At 45.7% G+C, this 22,936-nt stretch overlaps 1 protein-coding gene across 1 annotated transcript in view; it reads right to left on the reverse strand.

Annotated features, from left to right (window-relative positions):
• NAALADL2 (N-acetylated alpha-linked acidic dipeptidase like 2) overlaps positions 1 to 22,936 on the reverse strand; it is a 937,508-nt gene that overhangs the window by 312,567 nt on the left and 602,005 nt on the right. Inside the window, exon 10 of the mRNA XM_075341533.1 lies at positions 9,357 to 9,497. Coding sequence (XP_075197648.1) covers positions 9,357 to 9,497 — 141 coding nt within the window. The remainder of the gene's footprint in view (positions 1 to 9,356; positions 9,498 to 22,936) is intronic.

A 22,936-nucleotide genomic window follows, 5' to 3' on the forward strand; every position in this document is an offset into this window, starting at 1 on the left:
GAAAGGAGTATCAGACAGTCAGGGTCCACCGTGCAAAGACTTTGCTGCAGACTATGGCAGAGTGCAATACCTCTGTTAACTCACAGAAGGATATAATAAGTAAGTAAAGCAATTCCTCCCTTACTTGGAGGGTGTGTGGAATGATCTCTGTTAATAATCACAGAGACAAAGGCAATGTGTGCGAAATGGCACCTACCTAGGTCCGCTCTTCTAGTGGTGCAAAAGAGACGAACAGCAGCCTAAGCCGCACAAAGCTCCTACCTGCGTTCGCTCCACTAGTGTGCGAGGACACGAACCACTAGATATGGCACCTGCCTAGGTCCGCTCTTCTAGTGGTGCAAAAGAGACGAACAGCAGCTTAAGCCGCACAAAGCTCCTACCTCTGTTCGCTCCCCTAGTGTGCGAGGATACGAACAACTGCCAGACGCAGTATAAGGAACGTTACCCTAGCGGCAACGTCCACCTACGAGTAGAATCACAAGGCCCAGCCAGACCATGTGCCTCAGGCACCTGCCTATGTCCGCTCCCCTAAGAGGTAAGGATACGGACAGCAGCCGAAGCTGTAAGGTATAAGAACGCTACCCTGCCGGTAGCGCTCACCTAGCATAGACAGAGGAATGCCTAGAGGAACGCGCACAGAGCGTCTACTCATATGCATGAACCAAGAGGACTGAGCACCATGCGGCATGTGTCAGGGTCTTATATAGACTCTGTGCCTCATCCAAGATGGAGGACACCAGAGCCAATCCGCTGCCAGAAAGACAGGAGTGACGTCATGCTGGCCTATCACCGAGCAAGACGTCACAAGCACATGACCAGCGACCAATCGGCATAGAAGGTGTCAGAGACATGTGACCTCGTGTCAGCGATGATGTCACTCGCACATGTGCAATGGCTCCAAGATTGGACTTAGTCTCCGGCGCTCGCACATGTGCAGTAGCAAGAAATCTGGACTTAGTCTCCAGCGCTCGCACATGTGCAGTAGCAAGAAATCTGGACTTAGTCTCCAGCGCTCGCACATGTGCAGTAGCAAGAAATCTGGACTTAGTCTCCAGCGCTCGCACATGTGCAGTAGCAAGAAATCTGGACATAGTCTCCAGTGCTCGCAGCAACCGTAACAGTACCTCCCCCTCAAGGGCCCCCCTCCCGGCGACGCAGGTAATCGGCAACTAAGTCGGGAGCATGGACAGCCTCCTCAGGCTCCCAAGAGCGATGTTCCGGGCCATAGCCCTCCCAATCTATCAAGAAGAACCTGCGCCCTCTAACCATCTTAGAACCAACTATGGCTCGTACCTCATAGCTAGAGCGAGAGGAATCAGAGGCAGGAGAGTGCACTTCACGAGCGTGAGGTAAAATAGCCGGCTTTAGCAGTGAGACATGGAATTTGTCATGAATCCTAAGATGGACAGGTAACTTCAATTGATAGACTACAGGATTTACCTGTCGAAGAACCTCATAAGGACCCAGGAAGCGAGGAGCAAATTTGACAGAGCTCACTCTAAGTCTCACGTGTTTTGCAGAGAGCCACACAAAGTCCCCTGGAGAAAAGACAGGAGCCGGGCGACGAAACCGATCGGACACCGTCTTCATACGGTCCTTAGCTGCTTGGATCGACTCTTGAGTCCGATCCCAAACCTCTCTGGCATTAGTTGCCCAGTCGGCCACAAGAGGAGGAGGTGCAGCAGCGGGAAACGGTACCGGTACCCTAGGGTGTTGCCCATTATTGAGTACGAACGGTGTCTGCCCAGTGGCCTCAGCCAGCGAATTGTTAAGGGCAAATTCTGCCCAGGGTAGGAGGGAGGACCAGTTATCGTGGTTCTCAGCAACAAAGTGTCGAAGGTATATAATCATAGATTGATTGGTACGTTCAACCAAACCATTAGTCTCCGGATGGTATGCCGAAGAGAGATTCAACTCAATTTGCAGAAGGCTACAAAGATCTCACCAGAAACGGGAAGTAAATTGCGGGCCTCTATCACAAATGATACGATCTGGCATCCCGTGAAGCCTAAAGACATGCTTGAGGAATAGTTTGGCTAGTACCCTGGAAGATGGGATTCTCGATAACGGTACGAGATGAACCATCCGGGAGAAATGGTCCGTAATGACCCACACAAATCTATGTCCCTGTGAACATGGAAGATCACCGACAAAGTCCATGCCTACCACCTCCCATGGTCTATCTGGCACTGGTAAAGGATGCAAGAGCCCAGCCGGTCTCTGCCGTAATGGACGGTTGCGAGCACACGAGTAGCAGGAACCGACATATCTCTTGACGTGGCTGGCTAAGAGTGGCCACCAATACCACCTCTCCAGTAACTCTCGTGTCCGCCTAATACCAAAATGCCCACCCACCTTTGAGGTGTGGGCCCATGACAGTATATCATTCTGTCGATCAGGCGGAACAAAGGTCTTTCCCGGTGGGATTTGGTCTAACGTCACAGGGGAGAGCGTATGAAAAACCCTGGAGGGAAGGATAAGACGAGGTTCGTCAATCTCTTCCTGGGTAGAAAGCATAGAGCGAGACAGAGCGTCTGCCTTGTTATTCTTACTCCCAGACAGATAGTTGATGGAGAAGTGAAAGCGGGAGAAAAACAAGGACCAGCGGGCTTGGCGAGGATTCAGACGCTGAGCGGTTTGTAATTACGTCAGATTCTTATGGTCTGTATAGACCTGGAAAGGATGTTTCGCTCCTTCCAGCAAGTGACGCCACTCCTCCAAGGCTAATCTCAAGGCGAGCAGTTCCCTATCCCCAATGGTATAGTTTCTCTCTGCCGGTGAAAAGGTTTTAGCAAAGAAGAAACACGGCCTTTTTCTACCTGCACCGTTCTTTTGATACAAGACCGCACCAGCACACACTGAAGAGGCATCAACCTCTAAGAGGAAGGGCTTATTCTCATCGGGTCTTTGAAGAACGGGAGCAGTTGAAAAGTGTCTTTTTACTGCCTCAAAAGCCTGAGATGTCTCAGTAGACCAGGCTTTGGGATTAGCACCTTTCTTAGTCAAGGCCACCAAAGGGGCCACCAAAGTAGAAAAATGGGGTATGAACTGCCTGTAATAATTTATGAATCCTAAGAAGCGTTGCACCGCCTTCAAGGAATGAGGTTCGGACCATTGCAGGACAGCAGAGAGCTTTGCAGGATCCATAGCCAGACCCTCTTGTGAGATAATGTAACCCAAAAAAGGCAATGAGGACTGCTCGAATACACATTTCTCGAGTTTAGCAAACAATGAGTGCTCCCTTAAACGGGAAAGGACACGAACGACATCCTGACGATGAGTCTCCAGATCAGGAGAAAAAATCAGGATGTCGTCCAGATACACCACTACTGAGGATAACAGTAAATCCCTGAACACATCGTTTACGAAGTCCTGAAATACTGCGGGTGCATTACATAACCCAAAAGGCATGACGAGGTATTCATAGTGACCGTCTCGGGTGTTAAAAGCGGTCTTCCATTCGTCACCCTTTCGAATTCGTACCAAGTTATACGCACCCCGCAGATCCAACTTCGTAAAAACTTGAGCTCCTCTCAGTCTGTCAAAGAGCTCCGAAATTAAAGGTAATGGGTATTTGTTCTTTATTGTGATTGCGTTGAGACCCCTGTAATCTATGCAGGGACGCAAATCACCCTCTTTCTTCCGAACAAAGAAAAACCCAGCTCCCGCGGGAGAGACAGACTTACGAATGAACCCCTTCTCTAAACTCTCTCTTATATAGGTCGACATGGCCTCCGACTCAGGTATCGACAGGGGGTAAACCCTGCCTTTAGGTGGAACCGAACCTGGGATAAGGTCTATGGCACAGTCATACGGCCTATGGGGTGGAAGAACCTCAGCACCCTGTTTGGAGAACACGTCAGCGAAATCCAAATAGGGTGTAGGTATGGGAGAGAGATCAGTTGATGCAACCGCAACGACCTTAGGTGGTAAGGGAAGACATCGGGACTGACATTTCGAACCCCAACTAATAATGCTGTCAGACTCCCAGTCAATGTGAGGAGCATGAGTCCGAAGCCATGGAAGACCCAGAAGGACGTCGTCTATATCCTCAGGCAAAACAAGAAAAGAAATCTCCTCTATGTGACCCTGAGACAGGGAAAGGCGCAAGGGAACTGTCCTCAATGTAATGGAGTCAGACAACATAGTTCCATTAACAACACGGACAGGAATAGGCGCCTCTAACATGATAGAGGGAATATTGTGTCCCTTTACAAATCCTGAGGACACAAAAATCCCGTCAGCTCCGGAATCCACAAAAGCCATAATAGGCCATGTATTCTCAGATAACGAGAGCTGACCTGGGATACAACACTTAGAGGGTGCAGAAGACGTCTCTAGTAACCCCCCTCTAATGGTTACTAGGCCAGGGAGTTTCCCTGACGACTAGGACACTTGTTGGCATAGTGCCCAGCCTGACGACATACGTAACATATAGGAGGACCAGACTTGCGTAGTCTGGAGAACGTATGACCTAACTCCATAGGAGTGGGAGATGTTTCAGATGCTGAGGAAGATGGTAGTGGACCCTCAACAACTGGAATAGCCCGATGCTTAGGGCGTGAGGAAGAGACCTCGAGTCTACGTTCCTTATGGCGTACATCGATCCTCGATGCTACTGTGATCAAGTCCTCCAGAGAAGCAGGGACCTCACGAGTAGCAAGGGCATCCTTGACATAGCCTGCCAACCCTCTCCAGAAGATAGGAATCAACACCTTCTCTGGCCAATCTAGTTCTGCCACCAGAGTTCTAAAAGCAATGGCATAAGAACTAGTGGATAACGAACCCTGAGATAGATCTAACAGTCTCAGGGCCGCATCATGGGTAACCTGCGGACCCATGAATACTGCCTTAAGAGCATCAAGAAAGTCTTGATGTCTCAGAGTTACCACATCAGAGCGCTCCCATAGGGGAGTCGCCCATTCTAAGGCTTTGTCCTGAAGTAAGGAGATGATAAAGCCTACTCTGGACCTCTCCGTAGAGAAGCGAGAAGAGTTGACCTCTAGGTGTATCTGACATTGACTAATGAAACCACGACATGATCTGGCATCGCCAGAATATCTGTTTGGCAGAGCAAGTCGAGGATCATGTGCAGATGTCACCATGGTCTGAGGTTTATCCTCTATACTCTTGAGCCGTGACTCAAGTACTTGTATGTAACGGTGTAACTGCTGATATTCTGCCATAACTTCCAGACCCTTGGCTCAGTCCTAATGTTACGGGGGGCTGTCTGATAATAACCGAAAGGAGTATCAGACAGTCAGGGTCCACCGTGCAAAGACTTTGCTGCAGACTATGGCAGAGTGCAATACCTCTGTTAACTCACAGAAGGATATAATAAGTAAGTAAAGCAATTCCTCCCTTACTTGGAGGGTGTGTGGAATGATCTCTGTTAATAATCACAGAGACAAAGGCAATGTGTGCGAAATGGCACCTACCTAGGTCCGCTCTTCTAGTGGTGCAAAAGAGACGAACAGCAGCCTAAGCCGCACAAAGCTCCTACCTGCGTTCGCTCCACTAGTGTGCGAGGACACGAACCACTAGATATGGCACCTGCCTAGGTCCGCTCTTCTAGTGGTGCAAAAGAGACGAACAGCAGCTTAAGCCGCACAAAGCTCCTACCTCTGTTCGCTCCCCTAGTGTGCGAGGATACGAACAACTGCCAGACGCAGTATAAGGAACGTTACCCTAGCGGCAATGTCCACCTACGAGTAGAATCACAAGGCCCAGCCAGACCATGTGCCTCAGGCACCTGCCTATGTCCGCTCCCCTGAGAGGTAAGGATACGGACAGCAGCCGAAGCTGTAAGGTATAAGAACGCTACCCTGCCGGTAGCGCTCACCTAGCATAGACAGAGGAATGCCTAGAGGAACGCGCACAGAGCGTCTACTCATATGCATGAACCAAGAGGACTGAGCACCATGCGGCGTGTGTCAGGGTCTTATATAGACTCTGTGCCTCATCCAAGATGGAGGACACCAGAGCCAATCCACTGCCAGAACGACAGGAGTGACGTCATGCTGTCCTATCACCGAGCAAGACGTCACAAGCACATGACCAGCGACCAATCGGCATAGAAGGTGTCAGAGACATGTGACCTCGTGTCAGCGATGATGTCACCCGCACATGTGCAATGGCTCCAAGATTGGACTTAGTCTCCGGCGCTCGCACATGTGCAGTAGCAAGAAATCTGGACTTAGTCTCCAGCGCTCGCACATGTGCAGTAGCAAGAAATCTGGACTTAGTCTCCAGCGCTCGCACATGTGCAGTAGCAAGAAATCTGGACTTAGTCTCCAGCGCTCGCACATGTGCAGTAGCAAGAAATCTGGACATAGTCTCCAGTGCTCGCAGCAACCGTAACAGCTATATTGACTTTGAAATTAAAAAGGCTTGGGTCTTGGAATAAGGAGAGGAAAAAACAAAAACACAAAAACGGAAATTCACCCAGAGGTAAAGGGGTCAATTTAGGTTTTTGCCAAATCTTCCATCCTCATTGTAATCTAGGGCTCCAAGATATGCTGTCATACTGTAAATTGGGACAGTTTATAGATTCTATGGCTATGTACATACTTCTATTGGAGGATTTATTGCAAATTCCCCAAAAATAGCAGACAAAAAAGTCGAGCTTGTAGCACTATTTTGTTTGGTGAAATCACAGCCAGATTCTAGCATTGCTGTTATTTTAGCTTTTCTGTTGCTTTAAACAGAATCAGACAGCAAGTTTTGCTACCTGATGTGAAAGCAGTATAATGTAGTAAGAGATTCAAATGTTGTTTAACTGAGTTTACTGAGTGCAGCAGCTGTGAGACCATCAGAGATTTTAGATGTAACATTTAACATAGCTTTGAAATCTAACCTCGACCACTTCATAGCTGTCTACATACATTGTATATTGACATTCATCTGGTTATTAGAAGATGGGGCATGGACAACATCTCCTCCCATGCCCTGTAATGATAAAAGCCTGGTGCTAAAATTTTATTGTAAGAAAACAAAATCACATAGCCTGATAAATGACACATTGTTTCAGGGTCTATCCTCTTCTACCCTCAGGTTACGTAGCAAAAACTAGCTGACAGTTTCAATTTAACCCCTTTCCAATACTTTACGTATCAGTATGCAATATTTTGCTGAGACTTCCCACAAATAGACGTACCAGTGTGTCTTGGCAATTATGCAGGCAAAGGAGCTATGCCAGCATCATCGCCACCAGGAGCTCGGCATAAGTGATAGCCGAGATCTGGCTGCTACAAATTGCAGCATTTAGGAGCTGGGAATGGGAGTGCACTCCCTGTCCCATCCAATCGGGACCCCCATGACCCAATCAGGCCCGATCAATGATATGGAAACCTGAGGTCAAATGACAGCCTCTGGGTCTGCCAGGCTTTGGTGGCCTGTTAGACCATGCCAGGAGCATGGTCTAAAGGCCCCATCACACACAGCGATATTGCTGCATCCTCAACAATCAACGATTTTTTTGAAAATGAACGACGTGTCAACGATGGATGATTTGCTGAATATTTTTCATCATTAACGGTCGCTCGTTGGTGTCACACACAACGACGTCGCTAACGATGCCGGATGTGCGTCACGGAATCCGTGACCCCGGCGATATATCGTTAAATACATCGTTGCGTGTGACGGAGCCTTAAGAGGTGCTCTGTCTGTGTCACACTGACAGGTCTAATGTATTGCAAAGTATTTGAACTGCAAAATAATTTACAAGCAATTAGTGTAATAAAAGTTAATGTTGTCAATAAAAAGTAAGTTAAAAAGTAAAAAATAAGGAAAAAAAATCATAAAATAAAGAACAAAAAAATAAAAAGCATATTATACCAACAAATATGTATGTTTATGTAGCATCAAAAATAAACAAAAAAGTACACATTTTGATTTGGTATCGCCGGGTTTGGAGAAACATAATCTATAAAACTGCTATACAAGTTAATGCCTTCTATGAACACCGTAAAAAAATGCAAAAACTGGCAAAAGAGCTGGAAAAAGTGTGTAATAAAATATGATCAGAAGTAATATGTAAAACAAAATTGCTATGAAACTTTTTTTATTGTGTAGCACTGGCAAAATATGAAAAAACAATATAAATGTGGTATTGGTGTAGTCGTACTGACCCAAGGAATAAAATGGTCTTATCACTTTAACAACACAGTGAACGACATTAAGAAAAAATAATGAAAAACTAACCCTAACACTTTCTCAAAAATGTCAAAATTCGTCCCTTGTTCAGTAAGTGTTCGCATTTGCACTAATGCTTTTTTTATACCTTATTATGACTTTGGGTAGGATAATAGTGCTTTATGATGAGGGTAGGGGAGAGGTTTGATGAGCTGAAGGGATTACTTAACAGTCTCCGCGTGCAGCTTTCAGACTGCTCCCGGGTCCACTCATTACATCTTATATGTAGTCACTGCTTCCCCTGCCCACCATCTGTGACAGTGTCTGTCATTGGTTGCCCTCACAGAGGCTGTCTGGGTCCCCAAATGCAGTGTAAAAAGAAATACATACATTTAAAAAATAATGTAGGGTCCCCAGTATATTGATACCCAGCACAGATAAAGCAGATTTCTTCAGGCTGCAGCTCCCAGCTGTGCACGTTATCTTGGCTGTGTAGCAAAATACGACCAAACCCATGCGGCTTTTTTAAAATTATTTAAATAAATAATTAAAAAAAAAGACATGTGGACTCCTCAATTTTCTTCTACTACCTATGTGAAAATGAACAATTTGGGGTTAAAGCAATATTTTTGTAGTAATAATGTGCTTTTTCATTTTCATGGCTCAACGTTATAAAATTCTGTGAGCCACCCGTGGGTTGAAGGTGCTCACCATACATCTAGATAAATTCCTTGAGGGATGCAGCTTTCAAAACAGGATGACTTGTGGTGGAGCTCTACTATTCAGGGGCTCTGGCTCAGGATTCATCATTTTACACAACAAACCTACAGTTATACTATACAGTGTGTCCATCCATATCCTGTCCACCGCCATTAACTAGAGAATGTTCAATGTCATGGGTTTCATATCATAGCATTTCTGTATGCAAGGTGTCGATTCGTATTGAATTGATGATGCCCTACAACTTTGTAATTCATTTTTTTTGTCTATCTCGTTCCATTTTCAAGATAAAAATGCTAACTCCATTGTTTTCCACTGGGTGGTGCTATAGGTGGTTTCATTGCATAGTGCATGGCTACTTTACGAGACACCTCTTCTATGCCTATAGCTGCCGCCATTTTCAAGTTAATGGCGGTGGACAGGATATGGGTGGACACACTGTTTATGTACGGTATATTGCAATAAACATTTATTCAGACTGAATAATCATACTATGACACTACCTTGGCTCTGTCATCTTGAAAAACAAACTGTGCAGCTGGGATTCCAAGTTGGTTGATGAAAAAATCAGCATCTCCTTGTACTTGTATAGAGCTGGTGTTGACTTTGTAGCAGACTTGATTTTGAGCACAATTTTTTTGCATCTAAATTTAAAAAGTAGATGTTTTAAAAAAAAAGACCAATATATCCACTTAATTAACATATCAACACTATCTGAAATCTCCAGTTTGCCGATTTTCAGCAGAGAAGCCAAAATGTTATATTATCAGTTTTGAACACAACTAGAAAAAAAAACCAACACACAACAAAATACATAAATGAAAATGAATTAACTAGTATCTTACTACTACTAATAAAAATAATTGCTATTTTCTATTATCTAAACAAAAAAAATTAAATGAGGTTGCATATATTCAATATTTGAGCCAAGCATTAGATTGGTTTTATGGAACAATCAGAGGAAAGAGCCACTTCTAATTGCATCATAAAATTTATTGCTATCATTTCACAAACATAACCCATGATGCATAAGATTTAATTCAGTATAATTTATGAAGACACCTCAACTTAAGTGGTCTACTAGAGACCTTCGGAACTCAGTGTCACTAGCTTAAAATAAGAAAGCATGAAAAATCTTGCATATTGGCTGATACAAAAAGTATCCTGTGTCTCTGTGTGGGGTGTACAGGACAATGGATAATAGATTTGAGATAACATGCTTCTTGGGATAATTTTCATAGGCTTCTCATAATCTGCTCTTGGATATCTATATATATAATTGCCTTATTCTGTCTGTCTGTCTGTCTGTCTGTCTGTCTGTCTTGCTCCAAAATTGTGTCCTTATGGTGACACAAAGCGGATTGGCCGCTGGCCTCACCATGACCCCGCCCCCCCCGCACGGATTGGTCGCTCGCCCTGGCTCCCCCCCAATGGATTGGCCGGCCGCTCGCACAGGCTCCGCCCCCCCACGGATTGGCCTCTCGCCCCGGCACCCTGCACGTATTGGCAACTCGGCCACGCCCTGCCCCCTCACGCAATGCACGCTCGCTCTGGCCCCGCCCCCCGCATGCATCCCCCGGACTGACAAGGAGACACGACTCCCAGGTGAGTACTGTACCCCCGGGAGCCCACACCAGCATACGCCGCCGACCCAGCCGACACAAACCCTCGCATTGCTGGGGTTTGCCGCCGTATGCTAGTGTGGGCTCCCGTGCGAATGGGGGACGTGATGCGCTGGTAACCATGGTAGCATAGTTACCAGCGCATCAAGGTCCTGCAGCGGCGGAAAATACACACGCGCACACACATAACAACAGACACACACACACATACACACATCAGATCACACTCACTCTCACACACACCTCACACACACACATCAGATCGCATCCACATACTCACAGCATCCGGAGATATCGCTTGCTTCTCGGCCGCGATACTGTGCTGTGAGCTTCCAGGACCTGCCGGAGGATCACATGGCCAGAAGCATGTGGTATCTCCGGATGTTGTGAGTGTGAGCGCGTATGTGCAATATCGTCAATGTGTGTGTGATGTGTATGCGATCGGGTGTGTGTGAGTGTATGCGATCGGGTGTGTGTGAGTGTATGCGATCGGGTGTGTGTGAGTGTATGCGATCGGGTGTGTGTGAGTGTATGCTATCGGGTGTGTGTGAGTGTATGCGATCGGGTGTGTGTGAGTATGCCATCGGGTGGGTGTGAGTGTATGCGATCGGGTGGATGTGAGTGTATGCGATCGGGTGGGTGTGTGTGTGTGTGAGTGTATGCGATCAGATCTGTGAGTGTCGGCAGAGGAGCACGGCGTGCTGTAGGAGGCTGGGAGGAGAGAGGCTGATCCTGGGGAAGGCTGGGAGGGGGAGGCTGATGCTGGGGGAGGCTGATGTTGGGGGAGGCTGGGAGGGTGTAGGCTGATGCTGGGGGAGGCTGATGCTGGGGGAGGCTGGGAGGAGAGAGGCTGATGCTGGGGAAGGCTGATGCTGGGGGTGGCTGGGATGAGAGAGGCTGATGCTGGGGGAGGCTGGAAGGAGAGAGGCTGAAGCTGGGGGAGGCTGATGTTGGGGGAGGCTGGGAGGGTGTAGGCTGATGCTGGGGGAGGCTGATGCTGGGGGAGGCTGGGAGGAGAGAGGCTGATGCTGGGGGAGGCTGATGCTGGGGGTGGCTGGGATGAGAGAGGCTGATGCTGGGGGAGGCTGATGCTGGGGAAGGCTGGAAGGAGAGAGGCTGATGCTGCAGGAGGCTGATGCTGGGGGAGGCTGGGAGGAGAGAGGCTGATGCTGGGGGAGGCTGATGCTGGGGGAGGCTGGAAGGAGAGAGGCTGATGCTGGGGGAGGCTGGGAGGAGAGAGGCTGATGCTGGAGGAGGCTGGAAGGAGAGAGGCTGATGCTGGGGGAGGCTGGGAGGAGAGAGGCTGATGCTGGGGGAGGCTGGCAGGCAGAGGCTGATGCTGGGGGCGGCTGGGAGGTGGAGGCTGATGCTGAGGGAGGCTGATGCTGGGGGAGGCAGGAAGGAGAGAGGCTGATGCTGGGGGAGGCTGATGCTGGGGGAGGCTGGGAGGGGGAGGCTGATGCTGGGGGAGGTTGGAAGGAGGGAGGCTGGGAGGAGAGAGGCTGATTCTGGGGGAGGCTGATGCTGGGGTAGGCTGGAAGGAGAGAGGCTGATGCTGGGGGAGGCTGGAAGGAGAGAGGCTGATGCTGGGGGAGGCTGATGCTGAGGGAGGCTGGGAGGTGGAGGCTGATGCTGGGGAAGGCTGGGAAGAGGGAGGCTGGGAGGAGAGAGGCTGATCCTGGGGAAGGCTGGGAGGAGGGAGGCTGGGAGGAGAGAGGCTGATGCTGGGGGAGGCTGGAAGGAGAGAGGCTGATGCTGGGGGAGGCTGATGCTGGGGGAGGCTGGGAGGAGGGAGGCTGGGAGGGGGGAGGCTGAGAGAAGAGAGGCTGATGCTGGGGGAGGCTGAGGCTGGGAGGAGAAAGGCTGATGCTGGGGACAGAGAGGCTGATGCTGGGAGGAGAGAGGCTGATGCTGGGAGGAGAGAGGCTGATGCTGGGAGGAGTGAGGCTGATGCTGGGAGGAGAAAGGCTGATGCTGCGGGCAGAGAGGCTGATGCTGGGGCCAGAGAGGCTGATGCTGGTGCAGCATGGGGGATGGAGCACGATGGGGGGTGCACAGCATGGGGGATGGAGCACGATGGGGAGTGCGCAGCATGGGGGATGGTGCACGTTTGGGAGTGCACAGCATGGCGGATGGAGCACGTTTGGGACTGCGCAGCATGGCGGATGGACCACGTTTGGGAGTGCGCAGCATGGCGGATGGAGCATGTTTGGGAGTGCGCAGCATGGCGGATGGAGCACGTTTGGGAGTGCGCAGCATGGCGGATGGAGCACGTTTGGGAGTGCGCAGCATGGCGGATGGAGCACATTTGGGACTGCGCAGCATGGCGGATGGACCACGTTTGGGAGTGCGCAGCATGGCGGATGGAGCATGTTTGGGAGTGCGCAGCATGGCGGATGGAGCACGTTTGGGAGTGTGCAGCATGGCAGATGGAGCACGTTTGGGAGTGTGCAGCATGGCTGATGGAGCACGTTTGGGAGTGCGCAGCATGGCGGATGGACCACGTTTGGGAGTGCGCAGCATGGCGGATGGAGCACGTTTGGGAGTGCGCAGCATGGCAGATGGAGCACGATGGGGGGTGCGCAGCATGGGGGATGGAGCACGATGGGAGGTGCACACCTCCCCCCAACACACACACACTGGGAACCACAAACACCGCCGTACACAGACACCCACACACACAGACAACGCTGCACACACACAACACCCAACACACAAACACCACGGCATACATAAATATACGCACATGCCACGCAACACACACACATTGCACAAAACATACCTCCCCCAAAACACACCACACCCACACAAACCGCGCAACACACACACACACAACTCTACAGACACACAGCGCTCCACAAACAACGCAACACACGCAACACACATACAACACCGCTCTCACCCCCCGCCACACGCAGACAACACCCAGAACATGTACAGCGCCCTACACAAACACTTGGTAACTACACACAACAACATCTATATATATATATATATATATATATATATATATATATATAACAAAAATCATACATTAACTACACAATACGTAAATTCTAGAATACCCGATGCGTAGAATCAGGCCACCTTCTAGTCTGCAATAATGACAGGTGTTCAAACATGTGGTTGCATATTTCCTTTGACATGGATACAGTGTTATGCCTCTTCCATACCAAACCATGTCTGCGGCGATTGCTGGAATGGGAAAGTTCAAAAATTTATTAAGCAAAGTAGTCCGGTGTTTCTTTAACTGATCCCATTGGACTGTAGGTCTCCACTATCACAATTTCTTCTTAGATGTTTGAAATATAGCATTTCTGAGGTACTCAAAAAAACAACACTACTGCCCTCTATAAAGACTGCCACATCATTGGCAGAGAAGAATATGAGCCTCATTTATTTTCTTAAAGAGGTTCTCAACTACTAGGACAACCCCTTCTCTAATCAGTATTGTAAGATATGCATATATAAGAAATTGATATATAAGTATATATAATTTTGTATGCTGCAGGTAAACGTTACGCCTTTGGTCAGTTTGTAAAAAGGCCTTTGAAATGGCAATCAGGATGCTCATATCAATGTTCATGGTATCTTAAATTACGAATACTCTTGATACCACAAGAAATGTCAAATTGTATTATGACAATTAAGAGATTAATCGGTCACAAAGTAATTCAAATACAGTAGAATAATTTGGATGTCATTATTATTTGTAACCATATTTTTAGGGAACTAACAAATTGATGAATACACTTCTTTGATCACAAGGTGAGATATAGTGCCTCCAGATTGCAGGAGCACATGGATGACTTGCCTCCCAAATCAGGAATACAACCCAAGTGAAACATGGGAAAAGAGAATTACAAGACTGAAGTAGAGGCATTGAGATCACTGAAACCAGTAGCTCATACCAATGAGATGAGGGCCATACCACAGTGACATAATCAGTAGGCACTATTTGAATGGTTCCTTTATGGCAACTGTGACATGATGAAAATTACCGTAAGCCTAAAAAAATTGATGTTTCTTTTGTTAATGGTTATGAGTTTTAATCAACTTTATACTGAATATTTGATTCTGGTTATACATTTTTTAATACACTATTGTTGCTGTATTTTCTTTGTGCACTGTCCCATAGAGTCTACGTAGGCATACGATTGTCATGCGATATTCCTATTGTTTGATATTGGAGTTTTCAATAATAATATTTCTTGATGTTTTTACTTTTCATTTTCCTTGTCATTCGATATTGATACTATTCACGATAATGGTTTGATTTACAGTATGTTTCCATCTTGTAAAATAATAACGCTTGTACGCACCTTTTTCCCATGCTCTTCCAGTGGTGTCGGCACTGTCTCTCCCAGGATTGCATAACAGTGTTATGTAACATGTTCTCAATGACCAATCAATGGCAGCTTCACTTTCCCCACTTTCGGATGTCTTACATAGATCTGAAGCAAGTGAGATAGCTGCAGTGCTCACTTCTTCTGGATGTAAGTGATTTGTCAATGGCAGGAAGGGTGCTGATTGGCAGTAAGAATCATGTGACAACACTGTAACGCAATCCTGGGAGAGACACTGCTGGAACAGCACTGGCACAGGAGATGAGAATAAGTGTTATTATTTTACAAGGGGAAACATACAAATTGACAAGTGGTTGTCCAAGTAGTGGATAACCCCTTTAAACTGTTATGGTAAAATTAAATCTGCTATGGCAAAATTAAAGCACAGCTTTGAATGAATGTTATGGCTGAGAAGGCTTCATTTACTGTAAGTTGTAAAGAATTGGGACAAATAATCATTAACCCTCGTCAAACCACACAATTAAAACATGGTCTTTAATGACCCATTCAATTTTATTTCCATGTTCTTAATGGTTTATTCCCATTTTGAGAAATACAGTTTTTCATTTTATGTGAAAAGTCCCTCAAATGTTAAACTATGGATTGTATTCTCAACATGTATTGTCACTAGTTGTATTAATGACAATAAAATGAATGCCATTTCTTTTAGTTTAAACATCAACTGGAAAAAATACATGCAAATTACTATGTCATATTTAATACATAGTGACAGCAATAATCTGACCTTGTCGGATTATTAGTTACACTAGCACTGCCTGTTTTTCAGTACAATAGCCCATAGCTGACACCTAAGTCAAACAAATTAATTAATGTTGATAGGCTCTTGAATGTCCTGTTACTTCTTAAAAGTATACACTATATTATTGTAATTCAATATTGTCATCTTTCTAATTATACTGTAGAGTTTTTAAATTTATACTGTAAAGTTGTCTATACATATGGGATATGTGTAACCCAGGAGTTTCTTTTCTTCATCTGATTTTCAAACATGGAAGAATAAATTGGAATCACTAACCTAGAGTTGTATCCAAGCTTTCTTATAATCAAGGCAAAGATTCAGAATGTTAAGATAACCCATGCTGTATAAATGATTGGTGGCTTTTGCTATCTTTCCCTTTTCCAACACTAATGTCGGTGTCACACGGTACGACGTATCGGGCGATATGTCGTCGGGGTCACGTCGTTAGTGATGCACATCCGGCATCGTTAGACATATTGTAACGTGTGACACCTAGGAACGACTGTGAATGACCAATAATACTCACCTTATCGTTGCTTGTTGACACGTCGTTCATTTTCAAAAAGTCGGTCCTCCTTCTGTGCTCCAGTTGTTCATCGTTCCCGTGGCAGCACACGTCGCTCCGTGTGACACCACAGGAACGACGAAGACAGCTTACCTTCAACCCGCCAACAATGCAGAAGGAAAAAGGTGGGCGGGATGTTACGTCCCGCTCATCTCCACCCCACTGCTTCTATTGGCCGGCCGCTGTGTGACGTCGCTGTGACGCCGAACGTCCCCCCCTTCAGGAAGAGGATGTTTGTCGCCCACAGCGAGGTCATTAGGGAGGTAAGTACGTGTGACAGGGGTTCACGATTTTGTGTGCCATGGGCAACTAATTGCCCATGACGTACAAACGACGAAGGCTGGTACGATCGCTCGTGCGATCACACGATAGATCGTCCCGTGTGACGCCGATATAAGGCATTCATCCTACTAGATTCCCCAACTATACTCCTGTGCAAAGGCCGGGGCCACACAGGGATCTACTGCAATCCTTCCATGACACTCGGCTCACGCTGGCAGCACAGCAGATGTGATCGGACCTCAGCTGTGGGGGGCGGGCTGGCACTGAGGATGGGCGGGCCGTCTCTGAGGAGGGGCGGGCAGGCGCTGCGGAGGAGCGGGCCGGCGCTGCGGAGGGGAGGGATTTATCTCCCTCTCTCCTCCGTGGCCGGCTATTGCCATTCTCACCCTGCACTCGCGGTACACCGGTCTACTGCGAGTGCAGTGCAATTTTTCTCTCGCCCTATAGACTTGAATGGGTGTGAGAGAAACAAGACTCGCATTGCAATCGTAGCATGCTGCGATTGTTTCCTTGATCCAATTAGGGCTGAGAAAATAATCGCACATGGGCGCTGGGACATAGGCTAATATTGGACCAAGTGGAATGTGATAAAACATCGCATTCCATTTGCTCCGATTTTCATGCCATGGGTCTTAGGCCAAACAGTAATGCTCAAGAAAATTTACAAATAAAACAGTCACAATAGCGAGTAAGTGAGTAGTTAAAGTCATCAAAAGCCTGTTTTTTTTTCAGACCAGGTCTGCATTAGAAACGTGGACACACTCTCTTTTCGTCTTTTGCATCCAATTGCTCCAGTACTTGGCCTCCTAAAAACATTATAGAAAACAGCCCCTAAAATCAATGTAGTCATAAGTAGGAAATATTAGCAATGTTTCAATGTTTAAAGCCTATTAAAATGATCACCTCATCCCTCAAGTCAAATGCCACCACCAAAACATAATACCAATACATTTTTCTTGATTAAATTATTGTAATTTGAGCTAAAATCATTATTACAATATAAATTTTACACATTTTCTTTTTCTTTGCATTTAAGTTAAACAAAAAAAAAAAAAAAGATTCCATAGGTGCAATCTCCTTTAAGGCACAAATCAAACAATGAAGCATGTAACACAAAGAATATTCTTTGAAAAAATAAATATAACACCAAATAGTTCCTAATCCATCAGTCCTAGTCCTAGTCCTCTAGTCAATGTGCCACCGGAGACAATTGGTAGTCTTTCTTATTTTAAAACTGGCAAAATACCCATGGCTTCGCTTGAGGAAAAGGATATGTTAAATTGTTAATTACGTTTGCTAAGGTTAAATTTTTAGTTGTACACTGAAGTTGACATCTTCAGCATTTAAAAAATGATTTTTTCAACTTTGGAGTTAACAAATGTTTATTTTTACAAATTTGTTGCAACATTGAGGTGAGCAACAACTACTTTCACAAACACAAATAAATTAAGAGGGAAACAAGATAGTGCAACCCTTCATCACCTGCACCCCAGTCTAACCTACAAATGGTTAATAAACAAAGGAATAAAATTGAATTAGAAATACACTGCTGTCTATTGTACTGCTTTTTATTAAACATTTTTTGTTTTACCTTCAGGGGCATCTATGAAAAGATATTTGGGGTTACCTACCCTAGAGCATGCAATGTAGAGTTGACTATGTGATAAACATGAGCTCTTAAAAATAATGTCGACTACTTTAAGTTATTGACCTTGTGCTTTGTTTATGGTCATAACAAATGCTAGTCAGATTTGGAACTGAAGACACTTAAAATTGAAGAGCATGTCACTTGGTAGCAAGTGGATACTTGGAATGTAAACATTTTCTCCCTTAATGTCTCCCATAAGAATAGTGGCTTCAATAATGTTGGGCTTGAGACTCTTAACACACAACCTTGTGCCGTTACATAATTTTGGTGGGTCAAGGGTTCTAAGCAAAATTATCGGGGCAGCTATTTTTAAAGTGAGCCAATGCGGTAGCATTCCAGGAGGGTTAAAATAATTGAGGAACTCCAATGAGTACATCACAGCTTGTTCAATATCCATGACTGAATCCATAGACATGTATGGTTTTGATGTACTGGGCAGTCGCCCCTGTATTTGTAGTGTTATGGAGCTGACATTATCGCTTTAAGGCACTAGATTTGCCAAGGATGGTTGTTAAAATTGTTACAGATATCAAGGAAAAATTGGTCAAAAGCCGCCAGTACTGAGGATGTCATTTTGAAAAGGTCTTCCAGGAAGGAAATTAAGGCAGTAATAGAATCTGTAGGAAACCTTTCATTTCTGAGGCAAAGTAGGTGGCGTGTAAATTTGTCTGTATATCCCATCAAGTGAACCTGCATATTAGTAGTCAGAGTTAGCTTCTGAATTTGTCTACAAAGATAAGAAGATTTTAATCAGACATTGAACTTATCTGCTGGTGTTGCTCCCTTAAGAGCTGGTAATGTTTGGTAGAAGTCACCTACAAAAAGTACAACAATTTTCCTCATTAAGCAAATGCTTCTTGTGTGCCATGGTACATTCATCCCAAACAATCTCATGATTCAGCATGTATTATCCAATTCTACTGAAGTCAACATTCCCTGTTTTCACATGTTTAATCTTTCCTTGATTCAGTCTGTCTCATCTGTTTCTCCTGAAGATGACATTCCCGGCGTTCAGATGTTTCAGCTTCCCTTGATTCCGCCTGTCTCATCTGTTTCTCCTTAGTTCCTATTGTGAAGATGTTTCAGCTGTGTTGGATTCATTCTGTCTCATCCATTTCCTTTCAAGCTGGGACTGGTGTTCACTTGTCTCAATTGTTTTCGAAAGTTTTCCTTTCTTAGTATTTGGATTAAGTTGCCTAATATATGGTTGTTTTTTGGGTGGGATTTAATAAAACTGTCTTTAGTATTATGATTATTAGTTACTTCACACTAATCAAAGAATAATACATTAATCTTTAAATACAAAGGAGAAAATGTGTGTCCTGAAGGATTTAAAAGCTCTTACGAAACTGTTTCTCAGTAAAACTGTTCTAGTTTTCCATAGCAGCCAATCAGAGGTCAGATTTCACTTTACCTTAGCAGCTTCAATGCTGAAAGCTGCACTCTGATTGCTAAAGGCAACCAGAACTATCTTCATGTGAGGCAACCTTCATAAATAAGATCTCAGTTACTTCCATGATGGCTATAGGCAACCAGAATGATCTTATTGTGAGGCAATTCTCACAAATGAGGCCCAAGTTATTTCTGCACTGATTGTTAACATTCGTTGCTATAATTACTGACAACTTCAATTGAAAGTTCACTTAAATCGGGTGGAAACTGTGGTTTTGTATTTAATTGGCTAGCACACACAGATTTTCTTCTTTATATATACAGATTAACAATTCTTAGAACTTTGGTTATACACAATGAGATCCTTTTTTTGGACTTATGTAGAAAGTTACAATTGCAGTCAACTTTTTCTTGTAATTACTTTTTTATTTTATTATTAAACGGAATCTGTAAACAGGTTTTTGTTATGTAATCTGAAAACAGTATAAGGCAAGGACTGACACACTGATTCCAGTGATGAGTCACTTACAAGGATTTATGCTGTTGTTTCAATGCAACGAGTGTTCGATCAGAAGAAGATTAACACTATCTGAGTAGGTCTTGCATGCCTCCTGGTCCAACCATGTCATCAGCAATGATTAGCAACTTACTGTTTATATGCAATATATACAGAAAGCTGTTGTGCGGGTGAGGTCACCTTTCTGAGTTCTGCTACTTTTTACATCTAAAAACTTTGATTGTGTCAAAGCCACTGCATCCAGTAAAGTAAGTGATAAATTGTTGGATTCAGGATCTCTTTTCCTACATTATGTTGCTCTCAGATGAGGTAGAAAAAACAACCTGGTAACAGATTTCCCTTAAAGGTAACCTGTCAGGTGCAATATGCACCCAGAACCACGAGCAGTTCTGGGTGCATATTGCTAATACCTGCCTAACAGTCTCTGTATCTAGTAGCATAGATAAAGAGATCTTTATAAGTATTTCTAAAGATCTTTATTATATGCCAATAAGCACAGGAACTAGTAGCAAAGGCGTTCGCTCCTGCGCTCATTCCACCCTCTTAGCATTGTATTACGCCCACAGGGGTGTGTTAACATGGTATTCAATGCAGCATCACGAGCAATGATGCGCGTACCTGTGTCCTCTGATCAGAAGTCCCGACTAGAGATGAGCGAACCGGTCGCGGTTCGGCTCGAGGTCGGTTCGCCGAACGGGGGTCCCGTTCGAGTTCGGTTCGTCGAACGTTCCACGAACCGAACTCGAATCAATAGGCTAAAATGGGAAGCAATCACAAACACATAAAAATGCATTATAAATGTACACAAACAGTTAATAAACATTGCCATAACACTTACCGGTCCCCGCGATCCCTTCTGCACTCTGTCTCCTGCCGCTATTCCATCCGATGATCGCTTAATCCTCCCAGTGACCTGCACTGCCAGCAGAGATGCAGGACCTATCGTGACGTCAAAATAGCCATGTGACCAGTCACGTGGCTATTATCTCATTGGCTACAGACTGGTCACATGACTATGACGCGTCATGTAGGACCTGCGAGTGCATCTCTCCGGTACACGGTGCACATATGTGTATCGCCGTGTACCGGCGACATGCTCTAGCACACGGTCGACTCCCCGTTCCGTTAGGGACCGGCTGACACAGCCGGTCATTAACAGAGATCACCGTTGCCATAGCAACGCAGTTAGCAGTGACGTCACCGCTAACCGCGGCTCCGAGAGCACCATTGCTATGGTAACGCGTCTGTCAGCGTTACCGCTGTTACCGCTGACAGCCAGCACTGATCACTCACGGAGTGAAGGCTGCACGCTGCTTCACGATTGTAGTGAGGATTGTAGTGAGGCTGAGGTTCCCCAGCCCCAAGTGATGAGCTGGTGAACCTCATCCTTCCTCACTACAATCGTCACTACTACTACACTAGAAAGAAAGAAGACAGAAGAGCAGGATCGTGGAGGGCTGACAGGGGGTAATAAAGATGGAGTCTCTAATGTGTCTGTGTATTTATTTCTATTAAAGTATTTTTTCTCTTTGTGGTGTTTTTTTTAACCCTTTATTGGAGATTCTTAATGGCCGGGTCAAACATGCCTGACACTAAGAATCTCTGGCTTAATACTGGCTAGTAAAACAAAGCCAGTATTAACTCATGATTACCCAACAAGCCACCCGGCTCCAGGGCTGTTGGAAGAGTTGGATACAGCGCCAGATGATGGCGCTGCTATGAGAGCGCCATTTTCTGGGATGGCTGCGGACTGAAATCCGCAGCAGAGGCGCCCAGAAACCTCGGGCTAACCTGTGCTGCGGATTCCAATCCCCAGCTGCCTAGTTGTACCCGGCTGGACACAAAAATGGGGCGAAGCCCACGTCATTTGTTTTTTAATTATTTCATGAAATAAGTGAAATAATTAAAAAAAACGGGCTTCCCTATATTTTTGGTTCCCAGCCGGGTACAAATAGGCAACTGGGGGTTGGAGGCAGCCCGTGGCTGTCTGCTGTACCTGGCTAGCATACAAAAATATGGCGAAGCCCACGTCATTTTTTTGGTGGGCAAAAAAATTCTGCATACAGTCCTGGATGGAGTATGCTGAGCCTTGTAGTTCTGCAGCTGCTGTCTGCTCTTCTCCATACAGATAGACAGCAGCTGCAGAACTATAAGGCTCAGCATACTCCATCCAGGACTGTATGCAGAAGTTTTTTGCCCCCTGAAAAAATTATGTGGGCTTCGCCATATTTTTGTATGCTAGCCAGGTACAGCAGGGAGGTACGGCTGCCCCCAACCCCCAGTTGCCTATTTGTACCCGGCTGGGAACCAAAAATAAAGGGAAGCCCTTTTTTTATTATTTCATGAATTTCATGAAATAATTAGAAAACAAATGACGTAGGCTTCGCCCCATTTTTGTGTCCAGCCAGGTACAACTAGGGAGCTGGGGATTGGAATCCGCAGCACAGGTTGGCCTGAGCTTTCTGGGCCCCACTGCTGCGAATTGCAGTCTGCAGCCGCCTCAGAAAATGGCATTTTCATAGAAGCGCCATATTCTGGCGCTGTATCCAACTCTTCCAGCACCTGCCTGCTATACCTGGCTAGCATACAAAAATATGGCGAAGCTCACGTCCTTTTTTTGTAGTTTTTTGGCAAAAAAAATAAAAAATGCTTCCCTGGATTTTCCATTGCCAGTGAAGGTAACACCAAGCAGTGGGGGTTAGCAGCCAGTAGCTGCTTGGATTACCCTTAGCTAGCAATACAAAAAATGCAGCGGGAGCCCATATATATTTTTTTTAATTATTTATTTAAATAACTAAAAATAAAATGGGCTTCCCTGTATTTTGATTGCTGGACATCACAGTGCTGTAAAAATAAATCTTTAAAAAAATGACGTAGCGCTCCGCGGTATTTTTGATTCTCAGTGCAGATAAAGCAGACAGCTATGGGTTGCCACCCCCATCTGCCTGCCG

The sequence above is a fragment of the Anomaloglossus baeobatrachus genome, chromosome 3 (genome assembly GCF_048569485.1).
Source record: "Anomaloglossus baeobatrachus isolate aAnoBae1 chromosome 3, aAnoBae1.hap1, whole genome shotgun sequence".
NCBI lineage: Eukaryota > Metazoa > Chordata > Amphibia > Anura > Aromobatidae > Anomaloglossus > Anomaloglossus baeobatrachus.